The sequence below is a fragment of the Sugiyamaella lignohabitans genome, chromosome B, assembly GCF_001640025.1.
Source record: "Sugiyamaella lignohabitans strain CBS 10342 chromosome B, complete sequence".
Classification (NCBI taxonomy): Eukaryota; Fungi; Ascomycota; class Dipodascomycetes; order Dipodascales; family Trichomonascaceae; genus Sugiyamaella; species Sugiyamaella lignohabitans.
Genome location: NC_031674.1, coordinates 1,582,354 through 1,609,078, shown reverse-complemented (window position 1 = coordinate 1,609,078; position 26,725 = coordinate 1,582,354). Strand labels below are relative to the sequence as shown.

Below are 26,725 nucleotides of genomic sequence, written 5' to 3'. Positions count from 1 at the left end.
ATTTATTATCAAAAACTGACAAAATGATCTTTAACTCCAACAACCCAAGCTCTAACCTCCAGTGGTTGACCACTTTGGACACTGAGAACCTTCCCTCCAAGAACTTCCGTCGTTCTTCCATTATCGGTACCATTGGTAAGTGGATTTGATCCAAGTCAATTTAGATGAGAATTGTGGAAAGACTAACAGGAACAGGTCCCAATTCCAACAATGTTGAGATGTTGGTCAAGTTGAGAAAGGGTAGGTAGCAAAAGCTGATAACACGAGTAGGGTGAGCTGATGATTGAGATGTTCCGATAAGCAAACAACAATGAGAGGAGCATTGAACAACAATGCTTTTTAAACAATGGAATAAAAGAGGATACGAACTAGGGGGTCAGATGAATATTATACGACTTAGAATGGTACTCGACGACAAGCAGATTTTCTTTCATTCATAATTGAAGAAAACGACAGAGGGGAGTCATACTGAACTTATTACCAGAGCATTTACCAGATCACTTGTAACATACAGGCCATTTTAATTTCGATTATAAATCATTTGTTGGCATGCTTTGGCTGGTTAATTGTGGTTATTGTTTTTGTATGATTGCTCTACAAACTTGCGATACATATTTTCAGCCGGTTCAATCAGACGGAGGTGTCGGAAAAGGAGCCATGAGGCTATTGAAGCAGTGTTAATTTCAATTTTAATGCACAGCGAGAGAATCCAATAGTCTCGGTTGTCTCTGTTGAGTTCGTTTTTCACGAAATATCCGCCATTTGTCCCGGTGCCCCTCACCAGACCTGCCGCCTGTTCCCTTGTACATATTTCGTTGTCTTGAGCAGCGGATTAACCCATGCAGCGGCTCACAGTTGTTTCATGCATCTCGGAAAAACTCAATCACCCCACCAACTCCTCGTCCGCCCTGGCCTGACCCAGCCGTGTCAGGGGGTATACCCCTAAGACCCTGTCAGTCACTCCAAAAAAACTCCTCGAGCTTTGCTCGAGGAGCCACGGGGTCTGGGGCGGAGCCCCAGCCGCCGGAGGCAGACCCTCCCTTCCCGCTCGTACTAACCGAACAACAGCTGGTTTGAACATTGTGAGAATGAACTTCTCTCACGGTGAGTACTCATACCACCAATCTGTCATTGACAATGCTCGTGAGTCGACCCGAGTTTTCCCCGGTCGTCCTTTGGCCATTGCTCTTGACACCAAGGGCCCTGAGATCAGAACTGGTACTACCACTAGCGGTGGAGACTACCCCATCAAGGCCGGTCATGAGATGATCATTACCACCGACTCTGCTTACGCCAAGAAGTGTGACGACTCGATCATGTATGTTGACTACAAGAACATCACCAAGGTTATCAAGGTTGGCCGTATTATCTACGTTGACGATGGTGTGTTGTCTTTCGAGGTTTTGGAGATCAAGGACGAGCAAACCTTGAAGGTTCGTGCTGTCAACAACGGTAACATCTCTTCTCACAAGGGAGTTAACTTGCCCAACACCGATGTCGATTTGCCAGCTCTTTCCGAGAAGGACAAGTCGGATCTTAGATTCGGTGTTAAGAACAAGGTGGACATGATCTTTGCCTCTTTCATCCGTACTGGCGACGATATCAAGGCCATCCGTGAGGTTTTGGGTGAGGACGGAAAGCACATTCAAATCATTGCTAAGATTGAGAACCAACAAGGTGTCAACAACTTCGACGACATTCTTAAGGAGACTGACGGTGTCATGGTTGCTCGTGGTGATTTGGGTATTGAGATCCCTGCCTCCAAGGTTTTCATTGTTCAAAAGCAGCTCATTGCCAAGTGTAACTTGGCTGGTAAGCCCGTTATCTGTGCCACTCAGATGTTGGAGTCCATGACTTACAACCCCCGTCCTACCCGTGCCGAGGTTTCGGATGTTGGTAACGCTATTTTGGACGGTGCTGACTGTGTGATGTTGTCTGGTGAGACCGCCAAGGGTAAGTACCCTGTTGAGGCCGTTTCCATGATGCACGAGACCGCCATTGTTGCCGAGAAGGCCATTGCCTACCAACCCTTGTTCAACGAGATCCGTTCTTTGGCTCCTTTGCCCACCTCTACCTCAGAGACTGTTGCCATTGCTGCTGTTGCCGCCAGTTTCGAGCAACAAGCCAAGGCCATTATTGTCTTGTCGACCAGTGGATCCACTGCCCGTCTGTGTTCGAAGTACAGACCCAATTGCCCCATTCTCATGGTCACCAGAAACGAGATTGCCGCCCGATACTGCCACTTATACCGTGGGGTGTACCCATTCGTCTACGAGAAGCCCCGTGCTTCCAACTCTGGCGAGTGGCAACAAGACGTCGAGGCCCGTCTCCTGTGGGGAATGCAACAAGGTATCGATCTCGGCATCTTGAACAGAGGCGAGACCGTGGTTGTCATCCAAGGATGGACCGGTGGTCTTGGCCACTCCAACACCCTCCGTATCTTGGAAGCCAAATAACTCTTCAGCTATGCTAATTAATTATGATGATAAATACCTTCCCCAACAACCCTGGTATGGGATCCTGCCTCCGGCGGCTGGGGCTCTGCCCCAGACCCCGTGGCTCCTCTCGCTTCGCTCGAGTCGTTAGGTGGGTTTGTCACGGTTTTCTAGCGAGTGTGCTACTGAATTCTGATGATAAATACATCACACCCAACTTTTGGGTCTCCGCTCGGGCACGGGGTTCTGCCTCCGGCGGCTGGGGCTCCGCCCTAGACCCCGTGGCTCCTCTCGCTTTGCTCGAGTCGTTGCGGGGCTTTTAGACAGTTCTGGGAAGTGACTCCTAGCTCGACTTCGTATGCTCCTCTCGACGTTGCATGGGCTTTGTCTCAACAGCTGAGAGCTCGGGCACGAACTGAGTGACCTGACTCGAAGCTCGACTCGAGCGGAGCGAGAGGAGCAATGGGGTCTGGGGCAGAGCCCCAGCCGCCGGAGGCAGCGACCCAGAGAAGAGTGTAGCTCGACTCTAGCGGAGCGAGAGGAGCCACGGGGTCTGGGGCGGAGCCCCAGCCGCCGGAGGCAGAGTCACAGTGCGGAAATAATAAAATAAATAAATAATTGTCAGTGGGAGAGTCGAATGCCTCGGTGTTGTAGGAGGGCGTCGCGAGCAACGCGGGAATAAATATTTATGAGAACTGTCCATTCGGAGGGTCCTGGTTTGGAGTTGATGTAGCTGGTCATCCAGTTGAGAAGCTGGGGTACTTTGTTCCAGTTGGAGTCGCGGGTTATGACGTCGAGCAGATATGTTTCGAAGAGACAGACGTCGTCGTAATGGGGTCCTGTTTCGAGGCAGGTGTCTATCCAGGTGGTGATACGGTCGCGGACTTCTTGTTGTGATGTCAGTCCGGCAAATGATACAGGTTCGTAATGTGGGAGACTGACGGCTGACGGTTGAGGTGTACTTTGCTGTGGTTTTGGTCGCCGGTGTTTCGTGGCTAGATTGTGGTGTTCTATGACTTCGTCTCGAATCTGTGTTGGTAGTTCGTTAAGGGTGTCCATATTGATTTTCGTCGTCATTTGGGTGAAGGTGGTCAGCCCCTTTCGTGGTTTTGGCATCACAGGAATCATTTTCTTTTTTTGCTTTGATGGTGATACTTTGACGGGTGATGGGGTAGTGGACGACTCGCGTTTAACAGAAGGTGGAACAGGCGACTGAGGTCCGTTGGCTGGAATGTTGCTAGTGGTAGAAGAGGGTAGAGAAACCGCGTTTGGGTCTTGATGTTTAGTGACTGCTGGTGCTGTTTCAGCACGCTTTATGGCTTGAGAGATTGTCTGTTGAGCTTTCGTAGCGTCCTTTTTATCGGGGTTTTCCTCGTCGTCAAGTTTCATTTGGATCCCCACTCCACGTAGATCGATCCACGGACATCCAAAAGCACGGATCATCTTCCGTAGTTCACCAAATATTATGTCATGGTCTCTTGTAATCTCATCCAGTATAGTTGATTTAGAGTATGCGTCACATACACCGCAACCCATATATTTGGGAGGCTCCCTTGGAGCACCATCTGCTCGCTGGTAGATTTTTAGCGTGAGATACTTTGCTTTGACCATGGCTTTGTCCATTCGTTGACAGAGCTCTTTAGTCAGGTTTGACAGAAACAGGTCTGCTTCGTCTTCGTTGTTTACTCGCACGGCCCATGCAATCTCTACTCCGATGGACTTTGGCCCGGCGATGTTGGAAATGTCTGTATCATCCAATCCAAATGCATAGTCATAAAGCTTTGCTGCTGTCTTTGTTCCTAACAGCGTTTCCAAATCAGATTTTTTACACTTGCGGACATCAGCACAGGTACGGATATTCATCTTGGCAGCCAGTTTTCCTGCTATATGAGACCCCATACCTGGTAAGTCTGCAATTAGTATGTTTGTAATTGCCTCTACTGCCTGAGCAGAAGAGATGAATTTCTGACCTGCTGGTTTTGCTTTTCGGAGTGCTAGTTTGGCGAGCAAAACGTTGGGACCAGCTCCTACACTAGCCTCAAGACCAGTGAGCTCTCTGATACGATTGCGAAGTCGGTTTGACAGGATCCCAACTGCTGCTGAAATATCACACTCGTTGATCTTCATCAGTTGTTTACAGGTGCTGGTGATATCCACAAGCGCTTCGTCTACGGAAACTGGGAACAACAAGTCGGGGTTGTTCTCAACTAGTGATTGGTACAAGTGTGATGACGCTGCTTCGTATCCAGGAAAATTATAATCCAGAGAAATCAACTCGGGGCATTTCTTCAACGCTTGTGATACCCACATGCCATTACGAACCCCGTATCTACGTGCTACGTAGTTGCAGCTAGCAACATCTGAATTGCCAAAAGAACTATTACTGACACATACTGGTTTGTTTACCAGATCGAGTCGGTCGAGAAGTGCTACCGAAACGAAAAAGGAGTCGTAGTCCACGTGGAGAATGACTTTGTCTCCGTCCCCTTCAATGGGGGATCTAGCTTCTTGAGATTTTTTATTCTGTTCTATAGCCAGCCGCTGGAACTTTCTTTTCAACTCGGCTTTCCATGTTGATAGGTGGTGTAGTCTTGAGTTTTTGTAGTAAGAGGAGATAAACTCTGGGTGCAAGCAGTTGACATAGCGAGGGTGCCGCGATGGTGGCTGGCCCGGTTCCTTGGCAGTAGTGTCGTCTACTTTTCCTCCTGTCTCCGCCTCAGGGCTTTCTGCAGCTTCTTGTACGTCGTTTTCGAGAACACTTTCGGTGGTCTGAGGGTAGCTTTCGGAGTCTACTAGTGTGTATCCTTTTGACGTGGTCTCCTTGTCTTTGCTAGTACTCGGCAGTCGGTTGTCGTCGGTAACGTTGACCTCTGTCTTGATCCGTTTAGACGCACTAATCGTTTCATCGTGTGCTGTTTCTAGTTCCTTTCTCTTTAGTGGTAGCTCGAGAAGTAAACGGAGTTCATCGTCATCTGAGCTAAGAGACGTTGTTCGGAATGCCACGCTCGCTCCGGACGGTCGGAATGTTGCACTGGATCCTACTGGCTGGAATAACTTCGGCTTCTCTGGCTTTCCTGACGAGACTCCTGCTCCTGTAGTCACCGTGTTTGTGTGCTTTTGGATGCCAGACTCTGTATCTTTGCGGCTACTGGTGATCCGACCGTTTGTGGTCGTCTCAATATTATGGCTGTAGTCGTCTTTGCGGCTGGTGTGATCATTGCTACTGGACCAGTTCCTTTCGCTGGTTGTATCTGACTCGAGGATGCTTTTATCTGTGCCAATCTTGACGTCTTTTCTACTATTACCATCACCACTTCCTCCGTTACCTCCACTACCGCCACTGCCACCACTACCCCCACTACCGCAACTACCTCCACGACCACCACTACCGCCACTACCATCGCTACCACCATTACCACTACTAACGCTGTCCACACCACTACCACTGCCACTGCTATCAACAGTATGACCCCCGCTGTGCTTGTCAACAAACTTCTTAGGTCCGTCTATGAGACTCGACTTGACTTTGATGGTACGGTAGTCTGACCATGGCAACAATTTCTGTTGTTTGACACTGTCGACAATCCACTGTGGTTGTACAACTTTGAATTTGGAAAATTCAATCCGTTTTCTAGGGGTCAGCGAAGTGGCGAGGATATGCGTCACTGACGTCTTGCCAGTCAGATACTGAGCATGGATCCCACCATTTAGCGTAATCAACCTTTTCAATTCAAAAATCGACGGCTTCGTATATCCCGTGACATAAATTATACACCCGCGAAAGATATCTGATTTCTGGTCAGACCCGAGTGCTGCTTCTTGTGCTTGGTTTTGTAGTTTGACTACTTTGTTCGCGATATACTCGCCAAACCCGCCAAACTCAGTGCCTTCGTATTCTTTCCCGCTTTCATCCTGGAACTTGTGATTCAGAATCCGCTTAGCGTTGTCGTTCAGCTTCAGCGGTGGCGGTGCCATTTAACCCGACCTTTCGATCATGCTATAAATAAATATAGCAATGTTGTGTTTTGTATTAAAAAAGAATAAGTTCACAACTGATCGTCTGGTTGATCCAGGGGATACTCTCTTGCTATATATGAACATTAATTGATTCATGCATATTCAAACCGGACCCAAAATCCAAAGACTGAGTTCTATTCCCATTCCAACCTTAAAGTCCATATATCCACACACCCATCAAAGAAAAAATAAATAAATCAGAACAACATGATTCAGAATCAGTTAAAAAAAATAAGAATCCAATCAATAAATCAACATCAAAAAAATACTGACACCCGAGGGATTCGAACCCTCGCCTCCGAAGAGATCAGGACCTTAACCTGACGCCTTAGACCGCTCGGCCAGAGTGCCTGTTGTTGAAAATCTGATCCTGCAGACTCATTTCCGGCCAAGTACCACGTCTTTTTCGTATCGTCGGAATCCCGGCTTTTGAGGGAAATAACGCCATTTTTCAACTCAGAGCGCCAAGGTCCATCACAGGAGTTAGAACACTGGGTCCACGTCCCCACGCTGCCTCCGGCGGCTGGGGCTCCGCCCCAGACCCTGCTGCTCCTCTCGCTGCGCTCGAGTCGGGCGTTAAGAACCCGGCAGCGTGGGTTAACGGGCTCGTAAATTTTACACTGATTCTCCATTGACTAATGCCAGAAGAGCCAGGTTACAGTTTTAGCGGAATTTCTATTTCTGGTGGCATTTTCGTAGAATAACGTTCCGTGACTCGTGGAACGAAAACGGCCCTATCTGTCGGGCATCGGCGGCCAATTGCCTCCGAACCCTATTTTGTCCCCTGTAAAGCTTGAAAGAGGGGTAAAAGTTCCCAACAAACCAGCCTTGCGGTTCCAGATGCACCTGTTTTTGTTCAAGGCTTAGGTTTGCCTCAAATGACCTAGTGTGTGTGCGATAGAGAGCCGATAGGGAACGCGCCTGGGTGAAAACAGGCAAATTAGACGCATCTGTGCGGCGTATCCAGCAGAAAACTCCCAATCTTGCGTAGTTGCCCTGGTAGGCTATCGAGAAATAGGGGGTCACCGGCAGCTGGGGAGGGGGTGCTGCCGGTGTTGCTGGTGCTGCTGAAGTCAAATGAGCTGAGGGCGGGGGCCGCAGGAAAGCTAGACGCAGAAAGCAAGTAGCAAGGGAGGAGAGGAGAGGAGAGTGGGGGGGGGGAGAAGGGGAGGAGGGGGGGGGAGAAGGGGAGGAGGGGGGGAGGGGGGAGCTAGGGGAGGGAAGGCTAGCCGGCCGGAGAACAGGCTGCCAACCCATGGGCATGAAAGCTTGAGGGGCTCAGCACCTGCAGCATCAGCGGCGGCACAGGCAGAACCAGCGGCAGCCTCAGCAGCATCAGCATCAGTGGCAGCATCAGCAGCATCAGCGGCTTGGGCAGCAGCAGCAGCAGCAGCAGCAGCAGCATCAGCAGCCCACTCAGGCTACCTACGGCTGGCAGCTTGGCCGGCTGCTCGAACTTTAGTAGCCCCCCCTGCAAACTAACCCGCAGCCAAGCAAAAATTAACCAAAACCGGAACCTGATTCACTGATTTATACATCATCAATCACTACTCATATCCAGCATTACGCAGCAGTGGGCCGGTGACTTGACTGCTCACTTGTACAATAACATTAACAAAAAGGTTGAAAGAAATACACCATTCAATAACTAAACTGTTCTCAAAGTCACAGAAAGACTGTAAGTAGATTGCAACTTCCTCTGATAGGCTAACAGTTCCTAACGACCTTAAAGTATCACAGCATATAAATATACCAGGGCTCGACAAACGGACCAAACGGAGGTGACTGGACTTGACTGGACTTGATTGGATTGGTCTGAACTCGACTGATCTTTACTGTATTGAACTTGGTCTTTCTTCTTAGGGCATTTGTTTGTGGAGAGTCATTTGATCCAGCCGTTAGATCTGATCTTAAATTGGTTGTACCTCCATCGACCTGATAGCTCTGGCATCAGTAACAAACCATCGTCTTTCCTGTTAGCTATTCGCGACTCGACTGTGATTTTGAATTTGTGAGTATGTTTTATTTCATCTTTAACTGATAAGATGTGGACTTGTGGACTGTGGACCGTGGACTTGTGGACTATGGATTGTGGACTTGTGAACTGTGGACTCGTGGACCCATGGCCAAACTCTTAAACTCGTAAACCCATGAACTTGTGGATCCATGGACTCTGGATTGATGGGTTCATGGAGTTTCGAGTCTTGTTTTCATGGACTTGTGGATTCTCAGCTGTGTGGATTCACGGCTCATGGGCTCATGAATTCATGGAATCGAAGCTTTCTTTGCACGATTCACGTTACTAACCTACTGTTAGATCTAGTCGTTATTGTTGAGATATATTTCACTAAGGTAATCACATTTAAGATCGAAGCATGGCTGATATTCACACAGATCCTTCGGGGTCTTCAAAACGATTTTCTGGTATGAGATCCCTAGCGAAGAGTTTTTCAACGTCGCTTCGTGGACAACAAGGTAGACCTCAGAGCCAAGTTGACGCTAAAGGACAGGCCCATAGCGATAATGTACCGAACACGACGATATCAGCCCAATCTCAGGCCCCACCTCAAGCTCAATCTTTAATGCAAGCCCAGGCATTTGCTAATGCTCAACTTCAAGCACAAGCCCAAGTTCAAAACCACGCTCAGCAACAGGGTATTATGGATTCCAAAGATTTCCTCGACGGAACTATTACCCCTAGTAACCAATCGAACTCAACTTCAAATAGCAGCAGAAACAGCCTGAGTGGTCAATCGTCATCATCTCGTTATTATAACAAATCACTGATACATCAACAAATTGTCGATAACGAGGCTCTAGCAGAAGCCAATGTCAAATTAGAACAGTTTTCTCCTCTGGGAAACAATAATACATATGGACTGTCTTCATTACCGACTCCACCGCCAACTAACCTTGGAGGATACGAGACAAGTAGTGGGTCAAAGCATAACTCAACATCCATGCCAGGTTCAGCTTCAACTTCTTCAGGACTACCATCAGATTCGATTCTAGGAACTTCATTGTCTACTATGAGCACCGACAGTCTGTCAAACGACCCATCGTCTTTTGATATCTCGGAACATATTCGTATGGAACTATTCGATGACGATGGATTCACACATCCAAGCGAATCATCTCTTTATACAAGCCCTCAAGATGCCTCGGGAACGTCACCCTCGTCTTCAGGCGACTCACCTCATTCTCACAATGGAGAAGATGAGTATAAAAAAGTTTGGATCGCACCTGGATCTATGGAACTCGATACTACTACTTCTCCATTCCTAGCCTCTAGTGTAACTGGCCAAGTCGATGAGTCTAGATTAGATGGAATTCTCATGCCTTCGACTGATATTTTGCCGAAGCAAGAGGTATATGTCCCGCCTCAGCAACTAAACAATGTGGGTGATCCAGAGTATAACGATAGAACCAAGGGTGATGTTGATGACAGCAGAAATGGCAATGGTATTGTGAACTCGACATCGAGCTCGACTCTAACCAATAAGTTGCTTGAGAGCCAGGTGCCTACAAGACCCGAATCTGGATCGGAAAGAGAAAGCCAGAGTCCATTTTCGATGTCGACGTCACTGTCATCATCGCCGTATTCTGACGGAAAGAGCAGTAGTAGCGGCCACAGCATTGCCAACACTGCCAATACCAGCATTATGAGCACCAGCGATGAAAACGACGTCGCCAGCAACAGCGACAAACTTAGTACGGAAGATTCTCAATCATACCCACCACCAAACTATTTCCCCGATTTCAATCCAGAGGACTGGAATGATGTATCTAACCTGAAGTATAAACTGCAGGTATCAGAACTGCCAGCAAAGTCTCGAGTGGAAACACAGATTAAGCTAGTCATGAATTTCTACCCACCCCCACCACAATCAGCATTACACATAGCATCTGACACAATATCCAAACCCAAATTACAACTAAAGGATCCTTTTGTGCCATCACCCGACACTCTGCATTTAGAGACCATAGTCGTGTGCCACAGCAATGTACACCATTACGCCAACATGTGTAACGGATGCATCCGACGAGAACGCAAACGTGCTTCACGTAAGAAGGTTCGTCTCCCTGTTGAAGAGGCACACTGGTGTGAAGACACAGAAAAGCGAGGAATAGTCTTCAACTGCAAAGAAGTCGTGGACTTTGGTGCACTCGATGACATCGAAGTCGATGGCAGAACTGTCACGGCTCGCCAAATCGAACTTCCCATGCGTTTGGCATGCTACTGCCGCCACCACAGCGAGAAAGTAGGCTTCAGGTAAGTACAAGAGGCCGTAGACGTAACGACTCGAGCGAAGCGAGAGGAGCCGGGGGGTCTGGGGCGTAGCCCCAGCCGCCGGAGGCAGGCCCTCACAATGAACAGAAACTAACAAACAACAGGGTATTTCTGGCGGTCAAAGACCACACAGGAACGGTAGTAAGCCGGGCATCTACCACGGCAGTCATGATCACAGACGACCACAAGACCGGGTCGAATATGGCCACATCTGCTGGGGAGACCAGTAGCAGCGGGTTTGCTGACGAGGGACCAAGGGCTAAAAAGCGAAAAGCCAATGATGATGATAGCGAGACAGAAGCTCGTGATAGTGGATCGCGTGATAGAGAGAAGTCCCAGGGTCATTTGCGCCAAAAGTCACAAGGCATGAATGCTGCTACTGGTGGACTGGGAGGAGCAGGTGTAGCAGGCGCTGGCGCTGGTGCTATATCTACTGCTTCGGCCAGTGGGAACCATCAACAGCGTCAAGAAATGATTATTGACTCTGTTCCGTTTGTAACCGGTAGTACAGCCCCAAGTAAAAGCAGTAGCCTGGCTAATAGCCATAACAGCAGTTATCAGGACGTCCGCACGCCTCTTTATGCGGGAAGTGGGCTCGTGGCAATCAACAGTGGTGGAACTGTAACGGCAAATACGAGTAGGGCTCATTCACCAATAACCGCGTCTACCTCGGCATTCAGCAGTAGGGCAGCTACACCAGGGTCAAGTGATGCAACAGCTAGCTTTGACAGGGCCAGTTTGCACGATGGTCAAGTGATTCCTCCTGGATCAAGCTGGATGAATTTCAACCGCAACGATATGGATACTCAGATGCCGGTCATCGAAAGGGTAATTCCTGGTCAAGGATCCATTCGTGGTGGTATTGAGGTGACTATTCTGGGTACTGGGTTTGTCAATGGCTTAGTGGTTCGGTTTGGTGATAATAAGTCGCCTTCTACTCAATGCTGGAACAGCACAACTCTGATTACACATTTGCCTCCAGCCCAAACTGAAGGTCCTGTCAATGTGACATTTGATGGCTGGATTGGTGGTGCCGAGAACAAGCTGTTTAGGTATTTTGATGATACCGATCGTCAACTGATTGAGTTGGCTCTCCAGGTGGTGGGATTAAAAATGAATGGTAAACTAGAGGATGCTAGAGAAATCGCAAAGAGGATTATCGGCAGTGGAGTTGGAATTTCAAATGAACTTCGTGAACAACTTTCTGGTGGTAATGAGAGTGGAGGAGGAAGTAGCAATCATTCGGCTGGTTTCTTGACTCTGAGAGGAGAAAAACTCCAACAAATGCTTATTTCGTGCTTGGACTTTGTTAAAACCATTGACGATTGTTCCAAGTTTGCTACAAATTGGGATGTTTGTAATAGCGAGGAGCAGACAATGCTTCACTTGGCGAGTAGCAGAGGATATACAAGACTTTGTTCAGCTCTGATTGAAGCAGGTGCTGCGCTCGACTATGGTGATAGCAATATGTATACTGCTTTGCATTTTGCGGTGTTCCATGGCAGGGAAGATATAGTTAGATTGTTGCTTAACGAAGGAGCTGACCCCTGTATTCGCACAAATGACGGTTCTACAGTGTTGGATTTGGCTAGTAGAGAGCTTCGAGACGTTTTGATTGACGAGTACATTGACAGTGAATGGGATATGTCATCTCATGAAGGAAGTGTTTCTGATGAAAATTCGTTTGAAGAGGATGATGAGTTAACTGACGTGTCTGAAGATGAGGTGTCTGGCAGAGATCTTTCTGAGCAGGAATCTGAGCTGGACATTGAATGGGACGATGATTATATGAGACCTGGTATTTATGGTAGTGCCCCAGTATCATCACGGAGGTCGTCACGGATTTCATCTCGCCGTCCAAGTATCAGCGAAAGTAATGATGTCGCATCTGTTAGGGGCGAAAACTCGCCTAGGGGTCTTGCTCATTACTGGGCAGACCTACGAGATAACGCAAGAAACGGATTCCTTCGCCGTCGACACGCTGATGAAGAGCCACAGCATGGTCAACATCAACAACACAGACATAGCCACCAACAGCAACAAGCAGCTGCAGCAGCAGCTTTTTGGAACTTTTTTGTTCCCGAAAGACTAATGTCTCACGTTCATACCCCCACTGAAGACAATGTACCACCACCAAGTTATGAGGAGATCTTCCCCGAGGGCGCAACATCGTCAGAAAGCTACCAACGGGCGGCATTTGACGGTGACAAACAAGTTGAGTCGACGACTGACGAAGCTGCTGAACACATTGAGTTGGGTTCTTTGCCTGATACTGAGACTATCGATGACACTGTAGAATTCCCAACATCTGCCGAAGAAGAAGAGGATCGTGTTCTCCAGGCATGGAGAGAAAAGCAACGTGGGCTCCGTAACGATAAGATGTTTTTCTTCTTCTGGCTGCCTCTGTTCATCTTCATGTTGGTGTGGCTGTCTCTCAAAGCGATTACGTTTATTGATAAGACAGATTTCACGTACATCAAGCATCAGACAAAGTCAATTGTGCAACTGGGCACAAATAGGTATTTATTAGCTCTCCAAGGCCAACAGCAACGACAACCGGAAGGGCTCCTCCCTCAACAAGTTTAACGAGTATGTATATCATGTAAGAAAATGCTTATTATGTTCTGTTTATATGCTTTGGTTTTGCCAAAAGTTTTTTTATCTGCTGCTTCAGTAGCATCCAAATGCCAAGACAAGAGTAGAGCCACCTTTCACGGAAATAGATACTGAATGTCAATGACCAGAAATGCTGAACTCCCTCTCAACATAAATGCAATCGCTGTTATGGACTGGACTTGACCTTCCATACCAATACTTGAATGTATACCTATTCCATATGCCTATTCTGACATGGCAGGTTCGGTTATATATAAATGATGCTACATAAAATTGTCTGAATTATATAGTATAGATAACTTGAAAATGATTTAGTGATCGATTCTGCTCAACTATGGACCCTATTCCATTTGCCCTCTATGAACCAGCATATGTTCCGGACAGCTACAAGCTGAACACGGTCAGCTGGCGACCCTACTTCGAGATATTAGTCGAGATGTCCATCCTGGACACTTTATTGATTGATCCAACTCATTCTGTCACCGGGAATTACTGATATCAAAATTGTGAGTTTTACCGGTGTTATCCGGTATCTGTCCTGATTCTGGCTTCAGTTAGGAAGAATTCTATCCACGATAGACTACATTTGCCCTCTATTTATGGGCATTTCTAGCCCGTGACGCCCCCCCCCCCCCCCAGTTCACGCCTTAATACTGGTATTTCCAGCTGGCAGTATGGATCCAGGACAAATATCCAGACTAATATCTACAGCTGATCGTGCAGAGGATCTGGCATGGATGTAAATGACCCGACATAGGCTTGCTAGACTAATATCTGATCGTGCAGAGGATCTGGCATGGATGTAGACGACTCGACATGGACTTGCCCGACTAATATCTGATCGTGCAGAGGATCTGGCATGAATGTTGTTGACTCGACATGGACTTGCCCGATTATTATCTCCAGATGGTCGAATTCAATCAGTATTTCCTTTGGTATCAGACTCTCGATATTTCTTAACAAATAGCTGAATCTCTCTGAGGAAAATTAAAATAAATAAATTTGAATAAAAAATAAAAAAAAACATTTCCCAAATCGTAAAATCGAGGGGTTACCCGGATTATAAATCAAGTACAGAAAGCTGGTAATACTGAAAACAGAAGTCGCATGGCACTTAATATGCTTGGATAAGCACATCCAAAAAGGAATTAGTAGAAACCAGAGAGGAGTAGCATCTCTGCGGCGAACACTCGCGGAATCGTGGTTTCTAAACCAGGGGAATGTCTTAGTAGGTATAGCTCTTAGTATTATTAAAGTATATAAAAAATATATATTTTAATAAGCTCTTTCCTATTGTGGAAATTTGTTTTCATTTCCATTTCCATTTCCATTTCCATTTCCATTCTCTTATTTTCTTATTTTTATTTATATTTCGTAGACGAATTCAGAGATTGTCAATAATATTCTAACTCCAAAAGACTCAGATGGAAACTTAGGGATACTAAAAAGGAATCTAAAGAGGAACAAAAAGAACGGTCATGAACAGAATTAAACCTCTTACCCGGCGTTTGGAAAACTCGGTTTTGCCCTATTTTACTTACAAAAGCCGGGTAAGTTGTATTTTTATATTTGTTTATTTTTGGATGTGTTTGTGTATTGTATATTATAATCGTTATTTTAGGAGATATATATTGCTTTTCTATAATTATATTTTTAATGTGGTTCTATTATCTACTTGTAAGGAATATTTCTTGAGTAGTGTTTTTATCTTGATTTTGCATATCGTATTGTCTGTTGATAGGCACTAGATATTTTTGAAGAAAGTTTATCGTTAAGCGTAGGTAAACAAGTAAGTGGTATTAGAAGGTCTATTCTGGTATTTGTGGATTTTTATTTTCTTGAATTAACGGGTATGAGGATTGATATTTTAGTTGAGCTGAGGAGAGACAAAGATGTGGTTAGCCCGCTCTCCAATGGAGGTTTGATCAAATTTTAAAGCGCAACGACTTCATCTTTACCTCGATCTTTACCTCGATATAAATCTCATATCTTCTTTAAACATATGAAACATGATATATTAAAGTGTACACAGAAAACTACTACTTAACTATTGGCTCCCCATTCCAAGCTGCATTGCAGTTCCTGATTAAAGTCTCAATTGTTATCGAAGGATCTACTTGCTGTCGAACTCGTTTGAAAACTCCTTGGGACGGGAGTTTACCATACACTTTGGATATGATCTCTGATAATGTGTCCATCACCGGTTTGCGATGAATAATTATTCCTTGAGAAGTTAATCCATGAAGAAGTTCAACAATAGACCACGGTCGCGACGGATTTTTGAAAAAACCTAGGTATATGAGCTTTGTGATGGAGGTGTCAGAAAATATTACTTTCCTGTTTATTACTTTGGGAATCGTTACATTCAAACGTTCTTCAGTGCGAGGAATTTGTGGCCCATCCAAAATTTCCAGAGCCCCATTGGACTCAAGAAACATAGAGGGGGTGAGAGGGGCGGTTGTATATATATCACCCAAAGCGACAACTAGCTGTCGTACCTCTTCGTACGTGTAAGACAACTCCGATAGCTCATCAAATAAATTGTCGAAATAATTTAATGGAAATGGGTGTCCCCATGCCTGGAGCAATCTGAGAATGGATATAATTTGTTCGGTGGAATACTTGACTCCACCCTTCACTTCATTCAGTCGTCTGCCGCTGGATATAATTGCAAATACCACACTAGACACCGTTTCTTTCTTGATATCTACCCCATGTATATACACCTTTTCCAGATGCGTCCAGGCTAGTTTGACATCCCCGGATCTAGCCAGAGAAGAAACATACAAGTTTTCCGTAATGTCATCCCTAACTGTGGGAAAAGACTGGTAAATATGTATGCAAGTGCTATAACTAGCTGACTCAACACACCCGTACATGATTGCATGTACAAATGGAGGATGTATTTCTGGCTTGATTAACTTTTGGTTTGTGATCCTAGTATTCCGTGCATTATTCACAGTTGTGAATTGATCCAAAATATACTGAGTATCATGTTGAGTTGAGTACTCTCTGGCGACTTGACGTAAAGCTTGGGCATATAAGTGATCCTTATCATTCGCATTTATAATATTCGACTTCAGTATATGTTGAATCATTTTTGAGCAATCGCGAAACGTTGATTGCCTCTTGACCATGGCAGTGAAAAGTCGAGGAGAGTTGGTTTGAATGCCCTTGGATTGTAAAAATTTAACAATACCGTCCACAGAATAATCTTTGTATGAATTTATCACAGCTGCCCAGAAGTATCCAGAAGTCACCTTTCGTCTTGCTGCCCTTGCATCTGAGCGGGATATTTTCCTGGAAAGAAAGAAAGGTTCACAAGCTACAAACATTCTTTCTACTATACCAGGTATCAATTGTTGCGTGGATAAAGTTCGACCACTTGTATTGCCAGATTTTGGATATTCTCCAGATTCTTCTAGAGGCCCGGTACCAGAGATTATTTCTTGTTCACCATTTGTGTGATCAGCAGTAGATACAAGAGGCTGAATGATGTTTTCATTTTGTTCAACCAACTTATTTTCCGAATAATTTCGATAACCTATATTTATCTCATCTGATTCCTCTATCAAAGCACTTTTGGCAATAGCCAAACCAAGTACGGATTCAGGCACATTTACAGGTCCGTGCTTCATCAGATACTCTATCAGCGACTCCACATACAGCGAGTTCGAATTACTATTTCCAATCATAGCCTCTTCTATGATCCTATCCAGCTGTTTCAAAGAGCTTGGCTTTTGTGGAAATAAACCCTGCCTGTTAAAATAGCACACAAACTTTAAAATAGTCTCGGCCGGTGCTCTTAATTCGGCCCATACTTTTACCAACCTATCTAGTAAATTTCCCTGTAAACGATTCTTCTCACAAATAGCCTTAGGAAGGATTGAACAATACTCCAAAAGAACAGGGAGATAAGATTCGCTTTTAAGTGCTCCCAGTGCCAGAGTATTAGCAACGTCTTCACAGGTGGGTTGCACTCCGTACTGCGCCATTTCCAGCTGGACATTCACTAGAGAGGGATGTTCTTGTAGAATTAACAAGCGCATGACCCCCAAGTAATATCTCGACGCTACATCTTCACCAGCATATTTAGGAAACTGGCCAGTTTTCTGCTTGTGACCGTACAAAGCTGTCAAGACTCGTTTTCTGAATGAGTCGTCATAACAAGACCGGGTTATTAGCTTTTGGAGTTCGGCGGGAGTCAAGCCTTGTTCTATGACTCGAGAACATGATTCAAGATTAGGTTGTTGTTCAATTATTGAACCAGAATGACTCTGGTTCTTGACTGTATTACTATCGGGCCTTGAAAATTGTGTATGTTGAGAGACTGTACCAATTAGTCGAACAGCATTGGGTACAAGTCTAGGTGTCCCAGAATGAGCCTGCCAGGATCTCAGAAACTGCTTGAACTCCTTCCTGATTGCTAGCATGCCCTGCCCTCTTCTCTCAGAAACGGAGTTAAGTTTCTGATCTCAACTACTTGATAAAATTCCGTATATGGATCAGGGTTAGGGCCGATTTAAGAAGCTATAGAAATAGTATATTTCTGGCCGACTCGAGAAATCGATTTCCATTGATCAGTGGTTAGTCTAAGTTAAGCCCGAGCAAACGAACTCACAAATTAACATACCAGCTCTGAATGTTCTTTCTTGGAGTACTCTAGAATCTACGTCGGTTATCGCTCGGTAGTCGGGAAATGAGCGGAAGGTAGGTTTGTGACAGACACGTGATTTCGTGATGGCCGTTTGGCGTTGTGTATTAGTATTGTTTACTAGACCTAACTGAGAGAGTCGAGAGAGGCGTCAGGTCGGCCAAGATGCCCAAATTAACGGCTGTTTTCCCTGCAGCTAAATCAGCGGTGTCGAAGTCCCTGCAGTAAAGTAATGCGTCAACGAATTGGACCCTGCTGCAAGATGTTTCGTCCCTTAATTTAAGACATTAAAGTAATTATTATTTCAACACAATTCTAATAGTTCTTCGGCCTTCGAAATGGAGCCTAATTCTGAGCCATGGATAACCAAGATAACAAAATACAGCTTAAATATACACCAAAAAGTATACTCTAAATAACGGTCCTTCTAGAAGCTGTGAGATGCTTCGCGGGGTGTTACATGCAAGCGGCTGTAGCTGACAAAGCGTGAAATTTTTTTTATCGTGCTTGAAACTTTCAAAAAAATTAATACCCTAACCACAAATCAAACTGTACTAGAATACAATATATTTGAGATAGATAAACCAGACCTTCTTAAGTATTGTCATATAAACATTTTGATATTATTTCAATTTTTGAAATTTTTTAGAAATATTGAAAATGTCTGACGCCCCAGAAAAACACATAGCCACTTCGCCTAAAGAAGATGAGGTTGTTAATAAAAAATTAAAGGTTGATGAGCAACCGGAAAACCTGTTCACAACGGTTGGTGAAGCAGCTCAAGAGGTCGATAATATGAGTGATGAACCAGAGGTTATTGGATCTGAGTCGCTACGAAATACAGGTGCTGCCGATGCCGAGGGCCACCCTGTCCAAGAAATTGACAGTTTGTGTATGAATTGTCATGAGAACGGTGTTACCAAGCTTCTTCTTACTAAGATTCCATATTTCAGAGAGGTTATTGTCATGTCGTTTGAGTGTGGCCACTGTGGTTTCAAGAATTCAGAGATCCAACCTGCTTCTGCTATTGCTGAAAAGGGTGCCAAGTACATTCTTCAAGTGACTGAGAAGGCTGATTTAAATCGTCAAGTTGTCAAGTCTGAGAGCTGTACCTGTACATTCGCTGAGTTGGACGTTGAGATCCCTCCTAAGCGTGGCCAATTGACTACTGTCGAGGGTCTTCTTAGTCAAATTCATTTTGATCTTTCATCTGATCAACCTGCTCGTAAGGAAATTGATCCTGAAAACTATGCTAAGATCCAAGCTTTCCTCGACAAGGTCCAGTCTGCTATTAATGGCGAGATCTTGCCATTGACCGTGACTGTAGATGATCCCGCAGGAAATTCGTGGATCGAGTTCAACCCCGGTGAGCCTGCTCATAAGTGGTCTCACGTCGAGTATTTCCGTACTATTCAGCAAACTAAGGATCTTGGTATGGCAGTTCCTGATTCTGTTCAAGCTGAAGCTGATGCTAAGGATGCTGCTAAATCAGCTGCTCTTGCCGCTGCTGCTGACAAACATAGAAATCCTTCTGCTGCCAAGACTATCCAAGAAGAGGAAACTGAGATTGAGAACTTTTCCAACGAGGTGCAAGTGTTCGAAGCCACCTGTCCTGCTTGTCACTCGGACTGCCCCACTCATATGAAGGTGGTTGATATTCCTCATTTCAAGGAGGTTATCATCATGAGTACGGTATGCGAGCACTGTGGATACAAGTCAAATGAGGTCAAGACTGGAGGTGCTGTTCCTGAAAAGGGTCGTAGAATTGCTCTTAGAATCGACGATGCCGATGATTTGGCTAGAGACATTTTGAAATCCGAGACATGTGGATTGGTTATTCCCGAGCTCGATTTAGATTTGACCCCCGGTACTCTTGGTGGAAGATTCACTACTGTTGAAGGTTTGTTGAGACAAGTCCACGAGGAGCTAGAGACCAGAGTGTTCACTGAGACCTCGGACTCTATGGACACTACTACCCTCAATAGATGGAAAAACTTCTTGGCCCGTCTCATGGCCGCTATTAATGGAGAAATCAAGTTCACAATTGTCATGGAAGATCCTCTAGCGGCGTCGTACATCCAAAATGTCTATGCTCCTGACCCCGACCCCAACATGGAAATCGAGGACTACGAGAGAACCCATGATCAAAACGAAGATCTCGGTCTCAACGACATGGCTGCCTAATCACGATCATTACAGTAATAACACCAATAATAATAATAATTATATATATATAGATGTACATCTATTTTTATTGTGTATAGATTTTGTTCATATTTATAAAATTTCACCTTAGATACTACAAGCACACAGAGGACAAATAAACGAATAATCCCAATCGCATCAGGCCGTCTATCTATCTGCGAGGAGCATAGACATTAGACACTGGCACCTTCTGGAACTTCTCCACAACCCGTTGAATGCCGTCCATACCCCTCTTAAGGGCCTCCATGTCGGGTCCGTACGAGATTCGCACATAGTGGAACATAGGCGAATCATGCAGCTCTCTTCTGGCAAGAGGGTTCAGATCAAAGAAAATCTTGGAGTTGTTAGTGGCTTAGTTGACTTGTGCCTCCGGCGGCTGGGGCTCCGCCCCAGACCCCGTGGCTCCTCTCGCTTCGCTCGAGTCGGGCTTTGGGCGAGCGACTCAAAAATATTACTTACACCTGGAACAACAATGACCTTTTCATTGAGACATTCTTGGAAGAAACCAAGGGCTGTCTTGATCTTTCCTGGAAGATGAATCAAGTTCAGCCATAGGTAGAAGGTCGAACTGGGGCGAACTTTGAATTCGAATCCCATATCCTCCAGTCGCTTGATACAGTAGTCACGCTTGGCACAGAAGTGCTTCTGTAAAGCGGCCATCTCTTTTGTCACGAGCTTGGGCTCTAACATGGGAATGGCGGCTTTTTGGAAGGGCACATTGGAACCACCGTCCAAGTACGAGCCAGCCGAGGCCAGTGCATTAATGTACTGTTTAGGGCCGAGAATCCAACAAATACGCCATCCAGGCAGTCTGAATGCTTTCGTAAGACCGTCCAAAATAAGAACAGGGTCCTTATCAACGTCAATGATATTAGCGGCTGCACTCTCACTAGAACCCTATACCCCTCGTTAGTAACACACACCAACCACTGCCCGCCTCACCACGCACTCGACTCGAGCGCAGCGAGAGGAGCCACGGGGTCTGGGGCCAAGCCCCAGCCGCCGGAGGCACTGCGACCTTCCCCAAAATACTCACATCACAGCCATTATTGTAGTCATATCTCGAGTAGAACTCGTCCATGATAAGAAGACAGTGGGCTCGGCACATGTCCTGGAGTCTTCTGAGGTCCTCGCCCTTCATTGCCTGACCAGTGGGATTTCTAGGGTTCGAAGTCAACATAGCAGTGACACCACGATTGAGTTCGTTCTTGATGATGTCGAGGTGAACCTCATAGTTGTCACTGTCGTCCAATGGCACCGGGATAGGAGCAAAGTTCTTGAACAGAGCCAACATTTCCGAGTAGGCCGTGTAATCAGGGAAGAAGAACGACAAATAACAGTCTCTCAGGATAGCGGCAATTCGGATCAGACCCGCACGTCCACCGGGAACAATACACACATTCTCAAACGTATACTGGCTCTCATAGCCTTTCCGATAATGTTCATTATAGAGATTGGCCACTGCTTCACGCAATGACTTGAGACCAGCAGTCGAGGCGTATTCACGAGTACTTTCATCGACTGAAATGCTCGTGGGTTTTTCCATACAGCCTTCAATATGACCGACCTCAGGAGCACCCTGTCCGAGGTTACTCCAACTGTGGGTAGGATCATCTGGTTGGAACCCCTTAAGAGTGGCCTGTTCAGTTGTCCAAATAACTCCTGTAGATGATTGTTCGGTATCAAGACCAGGATGTTTATGAACAGGCTGATTATATTGGTCTGGTAGAGGAATAGGAGTACTAGCACCACTGGCACTGTGATAAAGAGCAGGTCTCCGCTGCTTCGGTTCGAGCTTATACAAATCGTGAGCCATTGTTAATAACTTCTTTCAAGAACAGCCAATTCTTCAACAAACTAGAAAAAAAACCCAATTGGTCAAAAGCGGTTCGTAACTAGGGATCGGCCAAATTAACTTCAAAAGCCAATTAGTTACCAGAATAGTTAATTGGAGAAACTCTATATTTATAGGCTCGATGCTCCTTCTGTAGTTCCATCCCGTATGTGCGGCGTGCCATCGATCCTCGTCACCGGATAAACATGCCGAGAGACCGATTTCTGCGTTTCGACAAACTTGCAACCGGATCAATTAACAACCGTCTCAGTTTGCCAACATTTGAAAATCCCAGCTCAAAACCTGTCTGATCTGCTGCTGCTATTTAAACTCTAGAAATTATGACTCTATAAGTTATTTGAGACCCCCTGGTTCGGTGACTGATCCACATAACCCCGCTGTCGCACGAGTTCCCCACATGTGCTATAGCCGCCTGATCGGCAAATCTGGAAGCGCTCATCTTTTCTTGGCTACATGTCAAAGTACACAATGGAAGCTCTTTCTGCATGGGCCCTGCAGAACAGGTCTCCGTCAGACATGTGCCCTGGTGCCGCAGTCTGATAGGAATCGGGTCGGGGTCACGGGTCGACAGTCTGGTGGGGTAACCTGCCTCCGGCAGCTAGGGCTCCGCCCCAGACCCCGCTGCTCCTCTCGCTTCGCTCGCGTCGGGACGTCGGGTCCCAGTTTGCTCGATGAACTAGTGGGCAATGGAATAGGGCGTAGTTCCGGTTTGTTTTTGGGTGACGGAAGCCGTGGGACCCCGACGCCCCGACTCGAGCGAAGCGAGAGGAGCAGCGGGGTCTGGGGCGGAGCCCCAGCCGCCGGAGGCAGTGCCTCCCCTCTCCAGAAAACCATACCGTCACTAGTGGACACCGCAAGTTAGAAACTGAAAAAAATAGGGCCCTGTTATACCTTGGGGTAAAACAGGGTTCGGGTTCAGGGGTGTGGGTTGGGGTTGGGAGCCGCTTAAGCGGGTGTGGTCGACGTCGCTGGCAGCTGCAATGGGCCTCAGTCGGCAGTGTTGTTAGTTGTTTAACCATACTAGACTCGATTACCAGCCATGGCTACTGTGAACTTTCGAAGAATTGATGTCGATGCTCTCGACCCCGACAATGCTCCTTCTGAGGACGTATATCCTCAATTCCCGCCTGTGTCGATTCAGGAGGTGACACAAATTGGGTCTGAGGCCAAGAGCGCTCTGTCCAAAGGCAACTTCAGCTCCTCTTTGAAACTTCTGCTCGGTTCTCCTCCTTATGGAGGTGATGCTCAAACTAAGGTAAGATTGTTATTTTGGTTGTTGGCGACGTTCTGGTGCGACCTGTAAACTGAGATGTGGATCTGTGTCATTTGTGTGGTCCTCCCGAACCACCGCGCCGGGATCTGAAGGGATGAAAGTATCGCGAACTAACTCTTAATTTTTAGGACTACCATTTAAAGTCAGTTATTGATGTTCTGGCTGCTGTCAGATCCAGTGAAATCACCCCTGTAGTGGAATCGCTATCGTCGGAACAGCAGGATGTCCTGATCAAATATCTATACAAAGGGATGGGCTCGCCTCTAGGCCAATCTCATGGTAATGGCAGCATTCTGCTATCCTGGTTCGAAAAGACTGTCGATGTCACTGGCCAGGGCCCTGTCATTAGATATCTCTCTGATAGAAGAACGGTATAAACTGTTCTGTAATCTGTGTACTTATTTCAGTTAACTTATTTAAATAAAAGTTCCACTAGGTGCTACTACATGGGCTTATAATTCTCAGGCTCGATTGCTGGGTATTCCAATTGTGATTTGCAACACGTACTTACTGACAATTGTTATGACTCTAGTGATTTAGAGTTGTTCTCGTAGAAACATGTTCTCCTGACGGAGGTGTGCAATTTCCGCCTCCATCTCCCGATATTTCGGAATATCTCTACTCAACAGAGCTTGCATGATTTCGAGCTTACTGTCTGTGTAGTTTTGGTTTCGGTCTATTTCGTCGTCGAGACGGTCGTAAAACCGTGAAGTCAGCTTGTCAATATAAGACTCCATTTCATCTGCCATTTCTTCACGCACTTGCTGCTCAATTAACAATGCGTGCTCTTCAGATGCAGCAAGCGCCGCTTGTGACTCAGCCAGAGCAGCTTCTAGCTCCTTTACTCGGAGTAGTAAGTGCTCCTCCTGGTCGTCATCGGATCCCTCAGTTAGAGTCGTGGATTCGTTACTGTGAGCAGAGCTACTGGAGCTATTGGATACACTTCTAAGCGAGGGAATCCTTGTTTGAGGCACTGACACTTCTCTGGCCAAAGCTGAATATCGTAGAATCTGTGATGCTTGGTTATAGTCGCCATAATGATCGATAGTCACAAGAAGTGCAGACCGTTGATGTAACTTGGGGTTGAAAGCATTGGAAAGTAATAATTGAGTGAGTTTACTACTACGAAGTGCAGCAATGTCAGCAGGGTTGTTGTTACCTGATCCCCTCTGCTTTTGAAGACACTGACCAAGTAACATGAGAGATTTGTTTATAGCACAGCTTTCTACTAGGCGGTTTCCCTGGGTTCTGGATGCTTTCACTCGTTCTGAACCTGCCAGATCAGCGATTGTCAGAGTAGACGATGAAATACTTGAATCTACTTTGTTGATTCGCTTGATTTCAATAATTATAAATGCGTGTGATCGACTTGATGACTGATTAGATCCTGTAGAATGGGCAGCTCGTAGAGACAAGCCATGCTCAATAGTCTTGAATGCTTCCTCTTTATCCGCCACATATACCTTTCGAACGTCTGTGAGATATGACTTGCCGGTTTCAGGATCAGTCTTGATCAAGAGAGCTGGTCTACGGCCCAAAGCACCTCTCTTGTTCGCATCTCCATACAGATCAAATATACGATCATTGTATATTTCAACCATTGAAATATACATGGCATAAGAGTATTTGTCACTGACATCTATCTTATCATCCAAAGAAAATCCATTAAGAAGAAGATTGTTAGGAGAGACGTGATTGTTACTTTTCGATTCGTTGCTCCAGTCGAGCATAATGCCTGCCTCAATCGCTTGTGATGTACGAGTACGACTGGTTCCTGATTTGGATGAATTCATGTCGCTAATTGCTTCTGCTGTTTCAAACTCAGCAATTTTACTATGAATAGATTTAAAAATCGTATCTAATGCAAAATGAATCATACCTGGAGTTTGTTTGTAACCGAGAATTGTATGGGTTTTGCCTGAACCAGAGGCACCCATTGAGAATAACAGAGCATCGTTATGGTTCTTAAGCACAGTTTGAACTAACGGTAACACGGCACTTTTGTATACATCTATCTGGCCACTGCTTTCTTTAAAGATTCCATTGAAGCTGAATGCTTCTTGCACTTTGTATCTGCTGTTTTTAGGCGGGTCCACTACCACTTGGGGTGATCCTGGTACAAGCGACAAAAAGGGATCCTGGACATGGTTTGCTGGTCGGGGTTTTAATCTCAGATATACTGGAAGGTACTTCTCGTTATCCCCCAAATCTTCTTGACTACGACTGCCACAACTCATTCTTATATTGTGTTATTATAACTGCTACCGAAAGGTTCTGTAACTTGATACTTCGTATTGTAGGTTAGCATTCTATTATTGTTTTTCCGTTTTGGGTAATGCAGCCTCAGCCGTGCGTAAACAGACCATCAAAAATACCCTCGATAACTATCGACACACTAAAAACTTGAATCCAGAAAACCCCTCAGCTTCTAAGATTTGATTATTGAATAAGGGCTCTTGTCATTTCATTGAATGGTTATCTCTTATCTAATAGAACCCAAGCTATTCATTTCTCACCGATATTCTAGTGTCAAAATATTCCAGTTATGTGAAATCTTTGCTGGATTAGTGAAGTAAAACCCAAACCCTGAAAGGGGCCAAAATCCGTTATGTAAAATAATCTCTCGATAGCGTTCTGGTAAAGGAGGAAATAAGTATATTTACAATTATTCCAAGTCAGGGGTGTATCTCAATTTGTGGCAAAAATTTTTTATGACCAGAAAGTTATTTAAGAAAAATCAAAAATTGAAAAAACGACAAGGGTATATAAGGCAAAATTGGCGAAAATGCCCATTTTATAATAAACTTTTGGGTCAATATTTTCACGATGTTATAAGCTCAGCAGAAATAGCCAGGACATTTTAATATAATGGTGCTGGAATTAACTCAAGCGCAGCTATATTCGGCGAGTTATGAGCGATTTTATAAAAACTAGACCTTTATCATGTGATATATGTGCATATCATGCAAGATCTATGCAAGATTTATTAAAATTCTCCTGCATTTTATGCTAGATCCAGTTGCGTTAGTGCCTAGGTTATCTTAGATATGCTAGCATATTATGCGAGGTTATCTTAGATATAGTTTGGACCCTGCATAAAATGCAGGGTCCTGTCTACGTGAATTTGGACATTTAGATAGAATAGTATGGCATATTAAGCAACTGTCATGAGTTGAAGACATTCAATTTGGAAACAGGGCAATTGAGTCCAATATTCACGATTCTCAGGGTGCAATCCCTTGGAGTCAACGCCACTCTCTGGAGGTATACATTTGCTAATTTATGTTAATTAGGGGAGGTATTATTTTTTTTACCACTGGTTAGCGAGACAGTGATCGTTCTAATACGAAATCTTGAAGGATATATGGCCGAGGTGAAT

General features: G+C 45.4%; 8 protein-coding genes and 1 non-coding gene across 9 annotated transcripts; 5 read left to right on the top strand and 4 right to left on the bottom strand.

Annotated features, from left to right (window-relative positions):
* Window positions 1-1,088: 1,088 nt before the first annotated feature.
* Window positions 1,089-2,456, top strand: CDC19 (pyruvate kinase CDC19; the record flags this gene model as incomplete). Its single annotated transcript, XM_018879470.1, has 1 exon — window positions 1,089-2,456. The coding sequence occupies one exon, from the start codon at window positions 1,089-1,091 to the stop codon at window positions 2,454-2,456; it is 1,368 nt and encodes a 455-aa protein (XP_018737383.1).
* Window positions 2,457-3,056: 600 nt separating this feature from the next.
* On the bottom strand, window positions 3,057-6,410 carry REV1 (Rev1p; the record flags this gene model as incomplete). The annotated part of the gene is made up of 1 exon (XM_018879469.1): window positions 3,057-6,410. One exon carries the CDS (start codon window positions 6,408-6,410, stop codon window positions 3,057-3,059), a length of 3,354 nt encoding a protein of 1,117 aa, XP_018737382.1.
* Window positions 6,411-6,721: 311 nt separating this feature from the next.
* On the bottom strand, window positions 6,722-6,803 carry AWJ20_2519 (the record flags this gene model as incomplete). Its single annotated transcript has 1 exon — window positions 6,722-6,803. It is a non-coding gene; the product is annotated as a tRNA-Leu (tRNA).
* A 2,024-nt stretch (window positions 6,804-8,827) lies between these two features.
* Window positions 8,828-10,729, top strand: MGA2 (Mga2p; the record flags this gene model as incomplete). The annotated part of the gene is made up of 1 exon (XM_018879467.1): window positions 8,828-10,729. One exon carries the CDS (start codon window positions 8,828-8,830, stop codon window positions 10,727-10,729), a length of 1,902 nt encoding a protein of 633 aa, XP_018737381.1.
* Window positions 10,730-10,911: 182 nt separating this feature from the next.
* On the top strand, window positions 10,912-13,329 carry MGA2 (Mga2p; the record flags this gene model as incomplete). Its single annotated transcript, XM_018879466.1, has 1 exon — window positions 10,912-13,329. The coding sequence occupies one exon, from the start codon at window positions 10,912-10,914 to the stop codon at window positions 13,327-13,329; it is 2,418 nt and encodes an 805-aa protein (XP_018737380.1).
* A 5,344-nt stretch (window positions 13,330-18,673) lies between these two features.
* Window positions 18,674-20,197, top strand: ZPR1 (Zpr1p; the record flags this gene model as incomplete). The annotated part of the gene is made up of 1 exon (XM_018879465.1): window positions 18,674-20,197. One exon carries the CDS (start codon window positions 18,674-18,676, stop codon window positions 20,195-20,197), a length of 1,524 nt encoding a protein of 507 aa, XP_018737379.1.
* A 910-nt stretch (window positions 20,198-21,107) lies between these two features.
* AWJ20_2515 (uncharacterized protein) lies at window positions 21,108-22,034 on the bottom strand (the record flags this gene model as incomplete). Its single annotated transcript, XM_018879464.1, has 1 exon — window positions 21,108-22,034. One exon carries the CDS (start codon window positions 22,032-22,034, stop codon window positions 21,108-21,110), a length of 927 nt encoding a protein of 308 aa, XP_018737378.1.
* Window positions 22,035-23,112: 1,078 nt separating this feature from the next.
* AWJ20_2514 (uncharacterized protein) lies at window positions 23,113-23,376 on the top strand (the record flags this gene model as incomplete). Its single annotated transcript, XM_018879463.1, has 1 exon — window positions 23,113-23,376. One exon carries the CDS (start codon window positions 23,113-23,115, stop codon window positions 23,374-23,376), a length of 264 nt encoding a protein of 87 aa, XP_018737377.1.
* Window positions 23,377-23,882: 506 nt separating this feature from the next.
* On the bottom strand, window positions 23,883-25,583 carry KAR3 (Kar3p; the record flags this gene model as incomplete). The annotated part of the gene is made up of 1 exon (XM_018879462.1): window positions 23,883-25,583. The coding sequence occupies one exon, from the start codon at window positions 25,581-25,583 to the stop codon at window positions 23,883-23,885; it is 1,701 nt and encodes a 566-aa protein (XP_018737376.1).
* Between the last annotated feature and the right edge of the window lie 1,142 nt (window positions 25,584-26,725).